This window comes from Barbus barbus (assembly GCF_936440315.1).
Source record: "Barbus barbus genome assembly, chromosome: 8".
NCBI classification, from domain to species: domain Eukaryota; kingdom Metazoa; phylum Chordata; class Actinopteri; order Cypriniformes; family Cyprinidae; genus Barbus; species Barbus barbus.
In genome coordinates, this window is record NC_136736.1 from 30,291,045 (window position 1) to 30,308,607 (window position 17,563).

Genomic DNA, 17,563 nt, shown 5'->3' on the forward strand with positions numbered 1-17,563 from the left:
ACTGAACTTTTCTTTGCAACTGAAAGATGACTTCAAAAACTTTCATAATATCTGAGAATATGCTATTAAAGAATGGCAGATACACCATAAGGTCTGATTTTAGTTAGATTTCCCAAAGTGCCCAGGAAGATACATGACTCCATGAATGATATGAAACTCTTTTTGTTGAATGATTAAACTGCTCAAAGTAAATCTCCATGGGATGAGATCTTTTCCCTAAATGTCAAAGCTATAAGAAAGAGCACGTGATACCATATTGCACAACATATATGTTATAAGTGGTTATAGCATTAACGGTACTTTTTCTTCATCTTCTATTTCTGTACATTTGGTACATTATTGTTGTTGTGTCTCGTTTGCATATCTTACATTGAATATATAAAACAAAGCTTAAACTAAAGCTAAATGTCAGTTTATTTCCATGCCTTTGTGCCCTAAAAATGTCTTAGTTCATATAATTGCACGGTTGACACAGGAGAACAATGGTGGCTTAGACTGTGTCATTGTGTGTGCGCGTGCAATGGAGGAGAGCATCCATGCCATTTATCAAACCAACCTGGGCTGGAGCTGATGAATTGAACATCACATCCAGCTGGACACTTTCATTTCACAAAGAACAGCTCTTTTGCCATCCAGTGTGACAGACAGCCCAGAGTAAGACTCGACTGAGCTCACAGCGGGCAAATCACAGGCCACATATGGCAGAAAGCAGCATGTAAGACAATAACATGCCTTTGAGACCATTAATCGCTTTAATATTAATTACAAAATTGGGATTTAGTGTTAATTGACTTGCACTGGAAAAATATAGGACTATAAAAGAGCACTGTGGCTCAGAACTGCGTGTGATGACAGAAACACTGGCCTGCCATGGCACAATAGAGCATAATGGTGACCACATATTTGCCAGCAGCCCTGGTTCTGGAAGTGTTTTTCCCATTCATTTTCTCCACAATGGCTTGAAAAACATTCTTCAGTGAAGATTTAAGTCACAGACTAAACCAACCAGAGATAAATCACAAAGTTTCAACCTTTAATTGGAAGATGAAACGAAAATTCAAATTGGACAATAGACAGTGAATGAATGAAACACTGCAAATGACAATCAAAAAAGATTTTACAACTATATAAGATGATATTATAAATATAATAGTCATTGGCTACAGTACACAATTAGTATACAATATACTGTATATACAATATATGCTTTATATATATATATATATATATATATATATATATATATATATATATATATATATATATATATACATACACACACACACACACACACACACATGGGAATGGGCGGTCACAGCACAGTTATTTTGCCAATAGTTTTTTTTTTTTTTTTTATCCAGTTTTTAATTTCCATGGAAATGGTGACTTCTGTGAATTCTTGGATTTCTTCTGGACTTCTGAAATTGGTGGATATCTTTATAGGATTCATAGGGGATGTAGTTCTTCACTGGGATACCATTATGGGCAATTTAACACAACTGACTTGAGGCTTCTACAGAACCTTATGTTTATAATGCGTAATATCAGAGAACAAAATAAGTTGATATATAATTTCTTTGGATAAAATGAATGTGATTTTTACTTTTGAATCGCTGCTGTTGCACTGTACAAAGAAAAATGTAATTCTCAACTTAAAGGCTCAATCTAGCCAGCACAAAGAGCTGTGTTTGTGTATTCACACTAAAGGTCATTCTATATCTGTTTGCATGTCTTCTCAACCTCAAACGTATACTTATGAGGATTTGCATGATTGTGCAAATGTGTTTAAGATTACAGAACGTACGTGTTTTCTTCTTGAATGCTGAAAGGCATCGTTAAAATGCTACTGGGTCCCAGGTGGGCTAGCAAGACCTGGATTGTCCTGATGAGCAATCTGTCCAATCAGGCAACATATTGTCAGGGCTATTCATAATGAGCAGCCAACATGTGCTGTCATGCAAATGAGCACAGGCTACTTCGGCACAAAACATGTGGCGCTGCGCTACTAATTTTCCTTTTTGATTTAATTAGGAAGGCAGTTTCATTGTGGACTCTTCTGTTAGGGAGTTTACACTCCATTCTAATATACCAACAATATATCATGTTTTTAAAAATATCACTGCAGCAATTTTAATCCAAACAAGCACACGTGCACACACACAGACCCGTAAAGTTTTACTAAAGTGGAGATAAATGCAGAAAGCTATTAGGGTGAATCTCACAAAAAACATCACATCACTTGCAAATTAAAGGCAAATATAATAAATTATGTTTTTCATAAAGACAATAAGGCCTATTTCTAGGACCATTAACATTTTACATTGTGACATTATTTTTATGATAATTAAGTACATTTTTCTACTAAATTCTAATTACCTTACTGTGTTCGGACAATTTGTGTCCTTTTTTTTTATTTCCCATTAATTCCAAGGGTGACAACCAAGGGTGATTCTCATTTTATTATTTTAATAATAAATAATAAATGAGTAGGTGGTGTGTGTGTATATATATATATATATAAATATATATAAGCATTCATTAAAATCAGTACACATACTACAATTAGGCATAAATTCCTCAAAATCTGTACTCGGTTGGTATGAAAAACTAAAATGCAAATAAAAAATGTTTCTAAAAATTATTTACAAAACCTTACTTTTAATTCATTCATTATGTAACTTCTATAATCCATTGACTAATATTTTGGAGTGCCATATCCCAAAAATCAGTAAACAATTAACTTTATAAAAAAAGCTAGCATTTAACAGCATCAAATATATTTTGAATTAATCTCAAAAGTAAATGCATTAGTTTCCCCAGTCTACAACCATGAAATACTGTAATATTGAATTTATTTCCCTTTATTATATCAATTGATCATTATTATCCCAATTACATCTCAAGCCCAAATATTGTTTTTCTTCCCTCAGCCACCTTCAGGGCTGCTCAAATCCATTCTAACAGCTGGAACCGTCAGTCACAGCACATCCACAAAGGACAGAATAATGACTATCATCATCACCATTATCATAATTAGCATTGTCATATGAAGATCGCATTGCCCAGGGAATCAGTGTTGGACTATAACCAAAACTCTTATTAAAATTTGACCAGTGAAGACACTACAATTTGCCGCCATTCGTTGCGTCCATGGGTGGTTGAAGGGGTGTTGTTATGCAGTTATAAAGGTGTTCTGATGGGTTGCAAAGTCAAAAGTGGCCACCAAATATCAAAAGATTATTTGTTCCCTAAATCTGGCACAAGTAATTTAATCAATTAGAGTTTGTTTATTTATTTATTTAGTGGCATAAAACAATAAGTCACCACTTCTCAGTAAGTTGTGAGTTCAAATTGTACAATGTGCCTCTGTTTATTCCCTACATTTTCTCTTCTTGCCTTCTTCTGCAGAAACCCTCACTAAAGAATCCTTAGGACTTGATCCAATTCTTAAAATGAGGCAGACGCAGATGGAGGGTGAAAGATGTTATTAACCAAACACCCTAAACCTCTTTATCCTCAAAGCCTTGCAGGTCTTCGTGTCTGAACCCTCCTTCTGTTAATATCAAGAGGAGGAGTAATCCAAATAAAAATTAGTAAATCAAAAGAGACAAAAGTGTGCAGTTATTACTTTTATTTTTAAATAAACAAATAAAAATACCTTTTTTCCACAATGAAAACTTTTTCATAATTTCCCCAACAAATCCAAAAAGAAATAGAAAGAAAGACAATTAAGTATAAATCAACAAATAAATATATATATATATAAAAGTATAAACAAAGAAACAAATAAATAAAGGTGTTCAGTTTAACTGACAGGCTCAACTACTGGGCTTGGTCAATATCAGTATATCTGATAGTTGTTAGTTTAACCACACAGTTACATAAATCCATACACCTTACAAATCCGGGTTTAAGCTCCTAACATGGTTAAAGAAACCAGTGCATTATGTAATATTTCTCAACACTAAAAAAAAGAATACAGCTGTAATGCTTTCTGCACAGCTAGACATAAGTAGAGCACATTTTAAGATGTTCCGGTAAATCACAAATGCCATCTTTCACAGAAACTGATGCCATTAGGGATATAATTTTGTGACAGCACCAGTATGTCTTGCATGCTGAGATGTGATGTTTTTATACAGTTATGATGAAGACACTTCTCCATGACACATAAAATGCCATGCAAAGAGGTTTCAGAGTTCCGGTTTGTTTCTATGCTATCAGTGATGCTCAAGAAAAAGTTCACTTCCAGAATAAAACAAATTCCTGATAATTTACTCACCCCCATGTGATCCAAGATGCTCATGTCTTTCTTTCTTCAGTCGGAAATAAATTAAGGTTTTTGAGGAAAACATTCCAGGATTTTTCTCCATATAGCGGACTTCAATGGTGGTCAACGGGTTGAAGGTCTAAATTGCAGTTTCAATGCAGCTTCAAATGGCTCAACATGATCCCAGCCAATGAATAAGGGTTGTCTCTAGCGAAACGATCAGTCATTTTCTTAAACAATAAAAATGTATTTACTTTTTAACCACAAATCTAAACCATTTATTAATCTCAGTTACTGTAAAGTGTTACCAACACATATATATGTGGTCATGATAACTTTGGGTAATCCAATGAATGACAAACGCTTCATCTAATCTAAAGATAATGTGGGACTTATTTGTTATAAATTATGTAACACTTGAATTTAAAGGTCACATACTGTGTACTTTGGTATAAGTTGTATACCAGCTCTCTATTACATGGTACATACAATCATATCATCCAGCATTGATTAAGACAGTGCCCTCAGTCAGTTTATCATAGTTCTGTGAAACAATCATTTGTTCATGTTTGTGTGAAATTACATTCTTGCAATGTACAACCCATTCCCAGTAGCTACATGTAATTCCCATCATTCTAAGTGCTGGATATCCCAGAGAGATAAAATAAGAAATGAATTCAAATAGTAGGGGGGTGTCCAATAACTCACTGCCCAACCCTAAGACTTTACCAGTGGCCAGCTATTTATAGGTAGTAAAACCATATGGTAGACCCCAGTATTAAAGAGACTCAATCGAATACAGAATGATTTGAAAGAGCATGACAAAAATGATTAATCTGTTCATTTAGAGACTTAAAGCAAGTGAGCCAGTAAAAGTGCTCTGCTCTGTAACTAGATTTTTCTTAATCTGCATTCCTGTCTTGTTCTAAAAAGAAAGAAAGAAAGAAAGAAAGAAAGAATACTGGTATTAGTATTATTCATTCTACTGAAAATATTATTATTATTGATTATTTTTGTTGTTGTTGTTTATTATTATTAATATACAGCATAATTGTATCTAATATATCACCTACTCTATTTTAAGGGTTACTCCACCCCAAAAATGAAAATTTTGTCATTAATCACTTACCCTCATGTCGTTCCAAACCCGTTTTAGCTTTGTTCGTCTTCGGAACAAAAATGGAGATATTTTTGATGCATTCTGACAGCTCTCTGACCCTCCCATAGACAAATAATCCATGTGACATCAAGGGTTCAACCATAATTTTACGAAGTTACGAGAATACTTTTTGTATGCAAAGACGACAAAAATAACAACTTTATTCAGCAGTTCGTCAGCCGCACACTGGATGCGTGGTTTTCATTCAAATTAAAGCGTACATATATGTAGAAGACGTATCTGTCCGGTGTGCCTGACACAGAAGAGAGTATGCAGTTCGCGTCCAGCGGATATTCTCCAAAATGGCGCTACGCTGATGTAGAGGAAACGAACTGTTAAATAAAGTTGTTTTTTTTTGCTGTTTTTTTTCTTTGCATACAAAAAGTATTCTCGCAGCTTCGTAAAATTATGGTTGAAGCCTTGATGTCACATGGATTATTTTACCAATGTCCTTGCTACGTTTCTGGACCTTGATCGTGATTATTACTTTGCTGTCTATGGGAGGGTCATAGAGCTGTCAGAATGCATTAAAAATATCTTAATTTGTGTTCTGAAGATGAACAAAACTTTTACGGGTTTGGAACAACAAAGGGGTAAGTGATTAATGACACAATTTTCATGTTGGGGTGGAGTAATCCTTTAAAGTCTGCACAATAACATAAAACCTTGCCATTTGGCACAAAATAATTAGTTAAAAAAAAAATAACAATTATAATAATTTTGTCTAAGTAAATATAGCATATAATTTAATTCAAGTCTGCATTGTAAGTGTCACGGAATGTCCCTCGGACAAAGGAATAAAGGTATAACAGGTGAGTTTATTATCAGCAGTGGGTGCGGGTGCAGATGGAAAGTGAGTGTCCTGAGTGATGAAGAGTTTCTTGACTTGAAGTAGCTTGCAACCTTGATTCTTGTTTCGCAGGAGATCGTGGGACGGAGATGGAAGTAAGCACACACCTCGGATGATGAGTATGGAGATGATCCACAATACTGTGGAGACTAGAGAGGACGTTGGAGCTAGGAGCAGAAGGTAACTCTGGAGAAGACACAACAGGTAAGTAAACAAGGTAAGTAAACCCCCCCCCACGGCCCGCTCCTGAGGGCCGAGGACCCCGACGTTGTGGTGGTCTACCTCTCCCTCGGGATCCTGGACGATCTGGATGGATAGAGTGAAAGTCATCCAGTAGCGCGGGATTGAGAATGTCATTTCTGGAGACCCATGACCGCTCCTCTGGACCATAACCTTCCCAGTCCACAAGATACTCTAAGAGACCACCACGGCGCCGGGAGTCCAGAATCTCGTGGACCATATAGATGGCACCTTCCTCCTGGATTAACAGGAGAGGGGGTTCCACTGTCGGGCCAGGCTCTGTGGAAACAGAAACAGGAGGGTGATTTGGTTTGAGTAGTGAGACATGGAAGGAAGGATGAATCTTGTAATGTGAGGGAAGTTGGAGTTGATATGTGACGGGGTTGATCTGCTTCGTGATGTTAAAGGGACCAACGTATCTGGGACTGAGTTTCTTGCAGGGCAGGCAGATCCTGATGGCCGGGTGGACAGGAGATGGTAAAGTTGAATCGGGTGAAGAATAGCGCCCATCTAGCCTGATGCGGGTTAAGTCGCTTGGCATCTTGCAAGTATTGGAGATTCATGTGGTCAGGGAGTACGATGAATGGGTGTTGAGCACCCTCCAGCCAATGCCTCCACTCCTCTAGGGCTAACTTGATAGCCAGGAGTTCTCTGTTGCCGATGTCATAGTTTATCTCCGCCGGGCTGAGCTTGTGGGAGAAGAAGACGCATAGATGGAGTTTGGCTGGAGTCCCCTGCTGCTGAGAAAGCACCGCTCCTACCCCAGTGGTGGAGGCATCAACCTCAACTATGAAGGACTTATTGGGTTCTGGATGGGCAAGGAGCGGTGCACTGGTGAAGGCTCTCTTGAGGGTGTCAAAGGCTTCTGTGGCTGTTGGTGACCAGGACAGAGATTTGGGCTTGCCTCTCAACAGACTGGTGAGTGGGTTGGTTATGGAGCTGTAGTTGTGGATGAATCTTCAGTAGAAGTTGGAGAATCTCAGGAATCGTTGAAGTTCCTTGATGGTAGTTGGAACTGGCCAATTACTGATGGCCTCTACCTTCCCCTGTCCATCTGGATGCCACTGTGATCGATGATGTATCCAAGGAACTGCACTGAGGATTGGTGGAAGGAACATTTATCAGCCTTCAGGAAGAGATTGAAATATCTTAGGTGTTGCAGGACCTCCGCAATGTTCGGCCATGCTCCGGGAGTAGATAAGGATATCGTCAATGTAGACGAGGACGAATCGATGGAGATACTCCCGGAGAACCTCATGCATAAAGTCCTGGAATACAGAGGGGGAGTTTACTAATCCATATGGCATTACGAGATACTCGTAGTGGCCAGTAGGGGTGATGAAGGCGGTCTTCCACTCGTCCCCCTCACATATCTGGATGAGTTTATACGCGCTGCGGAGGTCTAACTTGGTGAACACAGGGGCTCCGAGGAGATGTTCTAGTGCCGCTGGGAAGAGGGAAAGTGGATACCGGAATTTCACCGTAGCCTTGTTGAGTGCCCGGTAGTCCATGCAAGGACTCAAACCTCCGTCCTTCTTTGCCATGAAGAAGAAACCCGAAGCAGCAGGGGACGTGGAAGGGCGAATGTAGCCTTGTTGCAGAGCCTCCTCAATGTACTCCTCCATGTCCTTCTGTTCAGGGAGTGATAATGGGTATATCTTCCCTCTGGGCACTGACTCACCCTGAAGCAGATCAATGACACAGTCCCATGGTCGGTGCGAGGGTAACTGGGAGGCCCTCTCCGGGCAGAACACATCCTTGAAGGGGGCATAACAGGTAGGAATCTCCACTGACTGTTTGTCGACGGGGCTCTCAATGGAGGTGGAATTGACTGGGAGTGTAATTGATCGAGGAGGCTTGGGTTGAGGTGTATGTGGAAAACAGTCAGGGAAGCAGTTACTGCCCCACTTCAGGACCTCACCAGTTTTCCAGGAGATGATGGGATTGTGTTGCACAAAGCAGGGGCGCCGTAAGATCACAGCAGCGGTGGAATCCTCCAGAACCAGAAGATGTAGCATTTCCTCGTGTAACTGTCATACACGCAAGTGAAGAGGTCCCACGCTGTCTTCGGCTGAGTGGTTTGCCGGTCACTGATTGGACTTGGTAGATGGTTTTGGTGGAGGGGGTCGAGAGCCTGAGTTGGCAGCAGAGATTCCCGGAGATGAAATTACCGGCTGACCCGGAGTCGAAGAGGACTTGCACTGCAAGGGAGACACCAGAAGCAGTAAGGTTCACAATAGCGGTGAGGGGCTGCATATTTAATATATTAGGCTTAATGACACTCACCATAGGTCTTGGTGGACGGATTGGGCATGTAGCAATCCCATGCCCACCGGAACCGCAATATGGACATAAACCATGGGTCAGCCGTCTCTGCCGCTCTGAATAGGACAGTTGAGTGTTATCGATTTTCATGGGTTCCTGACCTGGTTCTGGAGGGCTGATGCAGTCTGGCCGGCGAAGGAGTGGAGTGTAGGAAGATTGCAGCTGTTCTTTAAAGCAAGATTGCATGCGATTGGCACATAGGCTGCGAGTTGGAGCCGCAACCATGGTTCAAGGCCTTGTCGGTAAGTAGTGAGGAGCGAGCGCTCATTCCAGCCGCTGGCCGCTGCAAGGGTTCTAAATTTCAGAGCATAATCTTTAACAGGAAGGGAGCCTTGGCTGAGATGATAGAGTTGTTCACTGACAGTGGTGTCACTTGCCGGTCTGCCAAACACTTCTCTGAAATGAGCAACAACATTATCGAAGGAAAGGGTTACAGTACCAGCTTGTGCCCATATGGTTTCGGCCCATTGGAGCGCTCGCCCCTTCAGCAGGGAAATCAGAAATGCAATCTTGGCTTTTTAGGTTGGATACAGCTGCAGTTGCATCTCGAGAACCAGCGAGCATTGAAGCAGGAATCCGTTGCACTCCTCCGCCGAGCCAGAGAAAGGCGCTGGTTTGGCCATGGGACTGGAAATTACTGGAGGAGAAGTAATGATGTTACTGGTGTCCGGCGGTATGGGTGATGGAACTGGTGGTGGAGTGAGAACCCACTTGAGGGCATCCACGATCTCCTGGAGAGGGTAGGGTGCACTCATGATGCTGACTCCTTTGTAGGTCCGATCTTCTGTCACGGAATGACCCTCGGACAAAGGAATAATGGTATAACAGGTGAGTTTATTATCAGCAATGGCTGCGGTGCAGATAAAAGGTGAGTGTCCTGAGTGATGAAGGGTTCCCTGACTTGAAGTAGCTTGTAACCTTGATTCTTGTTTCGCAGGAGATCGTGGGACAGAGATGGAAGTAAGCACACACCTCGTATGATGAGTATGGAGATGATCCACAATGCGATGGAGACTGGAGAGGACGTTGGAGCTAGGAGCAGAAGGTAACTCTGGAGAAGACACAACAGGTAAGTAAACAAGGCAGGTATCTCAATTTATCGGTAGGATATCATGGAGAGAGTCCACTATGTCTGAACGAGATCGGACATTGAGTGAAGTGAGGTGTGTGCTTATAAATGCTGGCTGATGAGGGAGTTGATGACTTGCAAGTGCATGTGGTTAATACTCAGGTGATGGAGTGCGTTGTGATTGGGTGAGTGAGCCTGACCAATCTGTGACAGTAAGGTTAAACCTCTCATTTCAAGGTAAAGTTTAACTGGCCTCTTTTAATCTAAAACTTTCACTGCATTGAAGGAAATAAGTGATGAGCTCTCCACTGTGGACATAAAGCAACGATTACAGATTCTCACAAGGTCTTTTTAAACCAGTAATCCAAGGTGACATACTATCACCCCACCTTCACAGTAGGAGTTTTATGAACCTTTAAACTGAGAGAAACTGCAGTGATATTTCTATAGCATGTTACATCTACCCTCTATCGCACCTAAACAGAGCAAGAGAAGAGAGGCCATGGGGCTTGATGGACACAAGAAGACACAGGGATGTTGGAGTACAATCGCTTATCGCTCTCTCCCATTTGCTCTCTCTCCCATCCACTACCACAGCTGCCATTTCTGAGCACATGCTCATTTATTACAGGTCACTGGCGCACAAGGAAGAGTTTAAGGGGACAAAGTGACCAGTGTTTCCAACCTGCACAGTAGCACGCATATCCACAATAAACTGCACACACACACACACACACACAAAAAAACAAAACAAATCGTTGCTCTTTCCTGTTACACCAGCATTTCTCAAATGGTGAGTCGCAACCCAAAAATGGCAACAGCAGAGAGAAAAAACAACAACAAAAAAAAAGCAATGCTGAATACAAATAACAAAATGCAAGTGACCATTTAATCATGCATAGTTTTTGTCACAAATTCATCAGTCATTTTGTAGAAGCTAGTCAAATTAAGTAGACGCCAACACAGAAAAGTTGCACAACAACTTTAATTAAAACCACTTTTAAGAAATCACCGGTAAAATGAATATATTCAAATTGTGTAAAAATAATCCCATTGTACAATTTTCACCAATTGCAAGAAACCAACATTATCTTGGAGTCTATGAAGTTGCATTTGTCGTACATTTGAATTTCTAGATCAACGAAAACTCAAGGCTTAAGACAATAAAATAAATAAATAAATAATAATAATCATAACAGAAGTTAAGTTCTTCAGGCAAATTGCAAGAGAGGGACTTATTCTGAAATTTCAGGTTTCAAACTCAAAAAGAACATTCTGAATATTGCCAAATTAACTGCTAGTTGCTAGGCAACCACACATCCCATTTATCCGATAATTACACAAAATATAATTAGCCACAGATCCTTAATGCACGCAAAGTCTAGTAGTGTTTTCAGTAATTGTCACGGCTGTTCAAAATGTGGAGGAAGAATAACAATAAAAGGCCAGAGCAACAGCAAACATAAAAGCCAAGGAGGTTGTGCTACATCAGAAATAACCTACATGCTCATGCAAGTCCAGGCTAAAACTTGCATGAGCTGTCTTTAGATGCAGTTTCTTGCTTCAGGTTCAGATGTTGTATGCCTGTATAAATGACCACATTAGTATGGGAAGTAACGGATCACAGCTGACGAAGAGGCGCCGAGCCAAACAGTTCTGAGAGAATGGAGAAAGACTGAGAGACTGTGAGGAGACATTGAGGATGAAGGAGGGGGACGATGTCTTAGAGGCAAACGGACAGAAGCCATGCCACAATCACACAAAGAGACCAGCAGGCGTTTCTTTTCAGAGAATAATGTCAAGTGGTGGAAAAAACAAACCCTTAAGCTAGTGAAAAGGATAATTATTTTGATTACTCTGAAGTTCCCTGAAAAAAAGGGCAATCCCATAGATTATAATTAGCTTTATTGGTTTACTCCACACCAAAGAACTGATACGTCCATGTTGTTTGAGGTAGAAAATAAGATACTTGGTAACTCTTCTGAAGAAAGAAAAAAAAAATCTTAAAAATTCATATTTTTAACTATGCGGATGATTCTCACAGGTGTGTGTCCAGGTCACAATTAAACCCTAAAATCAAAAGTAAATAACAAAAAGTCGTAAGCAAGTAAATTTAACCGGCCAATTAAAATCAATTACATTTTTTTGTGTGATTTGGCAGGTTTCGTGATATTTTGACATTTGCACGATTTGCAGTTCTGAAAATGTTGAATATAATAATTATTAATGTTATAACAAAATATTATTATTGAAACATTATTAATCATTAAATGTCCACAAAACTGCAATAAGTCTCATTCTACTGTAAGACATGAACAAGTGTATTTTAAAGTTATGACTCCATGACGAACAAATTCCTAATAAGAGGATTAAGCTTGGCTGAAAATTCCTGCTCATAAAAATAACAAATAAAAAATATATTCATGTCTAGACACCATATCAGTGACAAGCTTAATTACTGGGAGACTCATTGGGACTCTCAAATGGGGCTTAATCCAAGTTGACGCTGAGTAATAATTTGAATGCATTCCCGAGTCAATATCCTTTAGAACTTAAATGTCACATCTCAGCCTGGGTCAGATGTTGTGTCATTTATCTGCAGACTGAGTGAGCTGAAGCAGAAATTAGATATAAAGGGAAATGAAAAAAAAAAGAACAGCAAAAATATGAAACCTGATGACCCTGAAATAATTTGTGAAGAGTTTTCTGCATGGGGAATAGCCTCCAGTAAATTAAAAATGTTTCGATACTATAGCGATCTTACAATCCTCAAATTGACCTTCACCTTATCAATTCAGTCATAAATACAAGATGCGACTCCAAACAGAGATGCATTTAATTGTTTGAAGTAATTTCATCATTATACAAATAATCATTAATGTACATTGATTTATCAACTTAAATTATAGATAATCAATTAGGATGTCATTCTGACCACGATTTAAATGCAATGTGACCATGAGCCTTGTTAATTTAATCGATCACTCATACAATTCAGTCATGTTATTAATTTGAACTACAAACTTTAGAGTAAAGATTATATTATAGTCTCAGAACATTTAATCCATATTTGTGCAAATCTCACTAAGCCTGTGTGTCTAATGAATGATTGATTAAATTAATTAATTTAAATTAATTTTATATTTTTTTAATGTGTAAAATATATATTCATCATGAAAGTATGTTTAGATTAATAAATAAATAAAGTCAAACTATTTTACTGAAGTACACTGAAAGAGAATGACTATTGAGAACAGCAATTAAAATCAAAAACTCAGAAATAAACCGATAATCTTAGTCACTATAATCACATGATTTCCTTTTGAGGTAAACTGTGAACATGATTCGATGATATTTGCCGATTCAGTCAACAGTTATATTTATTATAAGAACTAAAACACATAAATCAACAGTAGCTACAAGTCTGCCTCTCTGGATGAAGGCGTCACAACGCTCATTTATATTTGTGTCATGATAAACTCCTTCCACATTTCTCCTTGTTCATACACTGCACAATAATACTTAATTCATGCACCACCAACGCTGAGTTCGCTTCTCACAGTAGGGATGCAGAAATATGCTGAGCAGCTATTTGAACACAGCGTAGGGGTCCGCAGCGCGATGCCAAGCGCGCTGGATATGCTCGTTCCCTGAGCGCGCTCTCGCGCTGCATTCCACTAAGCGCCTTTACGCGCACCGACACATTAAAATAGACTCTACTCTGACTGGAAGTCTATGACAGCACATAGAACGACGTGATTTAAAGTTGTGAAATTTATCACAGAGACTGGGAAGAGTCTCAACATTCCCGATGGCCATTCTGGTGTTTCCATCTCATTCTCTCAAGCGCCACCAACAGGTCAAAGTTGCACTTACGTTTCTTCTTTTAAACCTTCAACACTCGTCTAAAAAGTTTTTTTTTTTTTTTTGGAACATGCTAAGTCATGAAATTTCCACCATTTTCAATTTCAGAAAAAGCATGTTATCAAAATACACCTACAGTGCTTCTTCATCAAATTTGGTTCAGATCACTGTTAGTCTATTCTTGTCAAAACTGAATAAAATCAATCGGATTAACCAAACCATTCACATGTAACACAACAACATATTTTTGTGCAAGGTTGCCAAACAGGAAGTGGGGAATCTTTGCAATGTTTTTGCATTGAAACAAAACTTGGTAGATATCACTGGCATGTGATTATTTTGTGGACTAAACCAACTAGGCCTACTGCTTTTGCTTAGAACTTTTCAATTGTTTGGCCTAAAGTCGTGACCCAAGGTCGGCCATATTGGGCATCAGCCATTTTGAAATGAATTTAAAAACTTTTTTTTTCTTTCTAATTCCTTCTCAGAGTTCATTTGATGTTCACCAAATTAAGGTCAGATCATCTTCAGACCATGCTGGACTGAGATATCAAATGTTTTCTTTTACATTCCCAAGTTCTCATATAACATCAACAAGTTTGACAGCAAGCATGCCAGACTAAGGCTGTATCTCAGCAATGCTTTGGTGAATTGACTCGAAACTTTCTGCGTGGCATTGGTACAATGTCCTGACAATACCTTACACATTCCGTGACAGTGCTAACTATTGGTCAAACGTTATGGGCATGTGTATTATGTGTAATTCTTTTATTTTTATTTTTTTATATCATCACCATCATCCCGATATTAAATATACTCTGCTGCTATACTTATATGAGCCAATCAATTTCAGGAAATTATAATTATCGATGAAACCAGATTGCCTGGCGTCCCATATCCTGACTACCGATTGGGTAATATTACAAAATAAACACTGGACGAAATGTATAAACAAACAGAGATGGTACATGCTGCATCTTGTCCTCAAGTTTGTGTGTGATTCCAATGAGTTCCTCCTCTGGCCGTCATAAAGACGAGGGGATACACTGTGCCTAAAGCATACACTTCACAATCTTTCAATCTCCGGTTGTTTAAGTGCAGCAAAGTAGTCGATAACAACAGAGCACACCGGACAAGTGCGCAGCTTGCCAAGACCCTTTACGCACCGGTATTATCACTCACCTGACTGCCCGCTGCTCCTCTGAACCACCACAGTTATGAAGACGAGGCAGAAGAAGAGAAGAAAACGAGCCGACCACATTTCTGCTTATTTTAAGAAGTTATATCTCCATACAATAGCATGATCAATAGAGAATCCGGGCATTGACAGTCCAGCGTCTGCGTCTCCAGCGCGCACACTCACGTCTTCGTTCCACAGTACATTCTGTTACAATAAACACAGCTGGACTGGTTTGCTTTTGCACTGTTTTTTTTTTTTTTGTAAAGCAATTGTGTCTGATTATCCAGATTGAACGACTTGTAACCATTTCATTATCTCGATGGAATCGGAACTTCGGCTTGAGCGTCAAGACACGCCCCTCCTTGTGCTGAACACCGCCTACCTGAATTATGAATGGTCAAAAGAGGCGCTTTAACAGACGAGGCCACGCCCACCCGCGACTGCTTTGCGTATACACCTGCTTTCACTGCTATGTCAGCGGCTTTTAAACACTTTCATGCCAAGGATGATCCTCCTGTGAGGGACTCCCATCATAAAATATAGCCTCATCTGCAAAGTAGTGTGATCTATGTCTGTCTGTCTGTCTGTCTGTTGAGCATGATTATTTCCTGCCTAATTTTCTGCTTAATTTCATGATTTTCAGTCTTTGAATAAAAAAATAAATAAAATAAGTAAATAAATAAATAAGTCTATCTGGCATTTTTCCTTCCTCAATTAGAAAATGTATGTGTTGGATAAATATGATAATATGCACAAAAGGCAACCCACAACTATTTCCAGGTGAAAATCTGAATAGAACCATTGTTTAGGTTCAATTTATTATTAAATATATTTATTAAAATTAATTATGCCACAAGTTAAAACCTGCAAAATAATAACTGAAAAATGCATACAGTCACATCCAAATATGTTCTAATATTAATATCCAAATAGGTTCTAATACTAGTTCTAATATAATATAAAGTAACACATTTTCCTCTTATAGCCTTACCATGCTCTAGTGACACTATGAACAGAGGCCTACAGTACTTTAGTTATTCATATTGACTATGCTATTAAAATGATAGCATTTAATTGAGTTATGACCTCTCTATATATGATGGTTATGATATATAATGTGGTATTGTGACACTGATACTTCATAAGTGTAAGCATCTGTGTCAGGATGAACTCTATTAACCTGTTCAGTCCCTAACCACTAGAGGCCCTCACATTACAATCAAGAATGCATTCTTAATGGTGACTCAGCATGATCAAAACCAGTTCCTCTGTAAGCCATAATCTCCTTCAGAGCAGGTATTTGACAGTGGGTGGTTAGACTTTAACACATAATATAAACCAATAAGAAGGATTTTCGCTTAAAAATTATGTCTTCATTTACTCAACTTCATGTGATTCCAAATAAAAAATATTCAGATTTGTATTCCTTCTGTGGAAAGACAGCAATGGGAATTATGAAAACCTGTCAAAGAAAAGGGGTATTTTTAAGGGTATTGTAGCATCTTCTCTCGAAAAAAAAAATTAACTAAATAAAAATAAAATAAAAACAAGTTGCGGGATGTAAACTCAGAATTCAGAGTCAGATTAAAATCCCAATTACCTTTTTATTTTTTAATTCTGTGGCAGAAAAAAAGGAAAGAAACTGAAAGATATAAACTCAGAATTCAAAGAAAAATTAATATTTTGCCATTCTGATTTTCCTTCTCAGAAGAAACTAAGGCCAAATTGTTTTTGCCCTTTTTTAATTGAGGGCAAAATTATGGGTTTCCATACGGAATGTCTATTTTTGTGGTTAGCATGGAGCTAGATAACGTAACTACACCATCTGGCATCAAAAACATATTTTTCCATTGATGGCGCTTCAAAAAACAACAACTGTACTTTATGTTTTGTTGTTGTTGTTGTATGTTTTTTTGGTTTATTTGTTTTTTTTGCAAGCAACATATATCACTACAATTATATTATTTCGAACAGCCAAACACACTTGTGTCGACACTCTAGTGTAAATCACTCTGGAAACTCTAAAAGCAGCTCCATGATGAACTGCAGAAGGCCACTGTGGGTTTTTTTTTGCAGTTCTATCAGATCAATATGTTCCAATGTTCCTTTTAGGACAGAACAGGGGGCATTCACACAAGGATGAATGGCTCTGAGCCAGTAATTCCTTGGTACTTTCTGCTCTTAAGACTCAGAGGTGAAGGTCGAGAGAAGTCCACATTTACTGGCAAGGTTTGTAAAGACAACCAGAGCCTATTTATTGATCTTCTTCACCCTTGACTTCAGATTTCCTTTGCTTTTGGTATCATTTTGTATTCAAAATTCTCTCAAAGCAAAGTTTTATGAATTTAATTATGCTCAAAGCATAATGTTTGCTTTTACTCTTGCAAGACATATTTGGTATTCTGTATTTATAGTTTGTATCTGAAGAACATATAAGTAATTAATTTTCATTCTCTGTTATTGGGTTTTGTTCTCCATATGCATTTATACTTACTGCCAATCTAAGTTGTGTTTGAAGTAGTACTGAATATTGCTGCAGGAGAATATTTGTCTTCAGTTTTCTACTATTATAATATTTGTATATAATCCAGACCTATTCCATCTAC

General features: G+C 38.6%; 1 protein-coding gene across 1 annotated transcript in view; it reads right to left on the reverse strand.

The window, feature by feature from the left end:
* The window catches only part of LOC306873949 (receptor tyrosine-protein kinase erbB-4-like), a gene marked incomplete at its 3' end in the record, with an annotated part of 166,820 nt that extends 151,536 nt beyond the window's left edge, over nt 1–15,284 (reverse strand). The window contains exon 1 of the mRNA XM_079423554.1: nt 14,960–15,284. Within this exon, the coding sequence (XP_079279680.1) occupies nt 14,960–15,038 (79 nt within the window). The 5' untranslated portion in view covers nt 15,039–15,284. The remainder of the gene's footprint in view (nt 1–14,959) is intronic.
* Between the last annotated feature and the right edge of the window lie 2,279 nt (nt 15,285–17,563).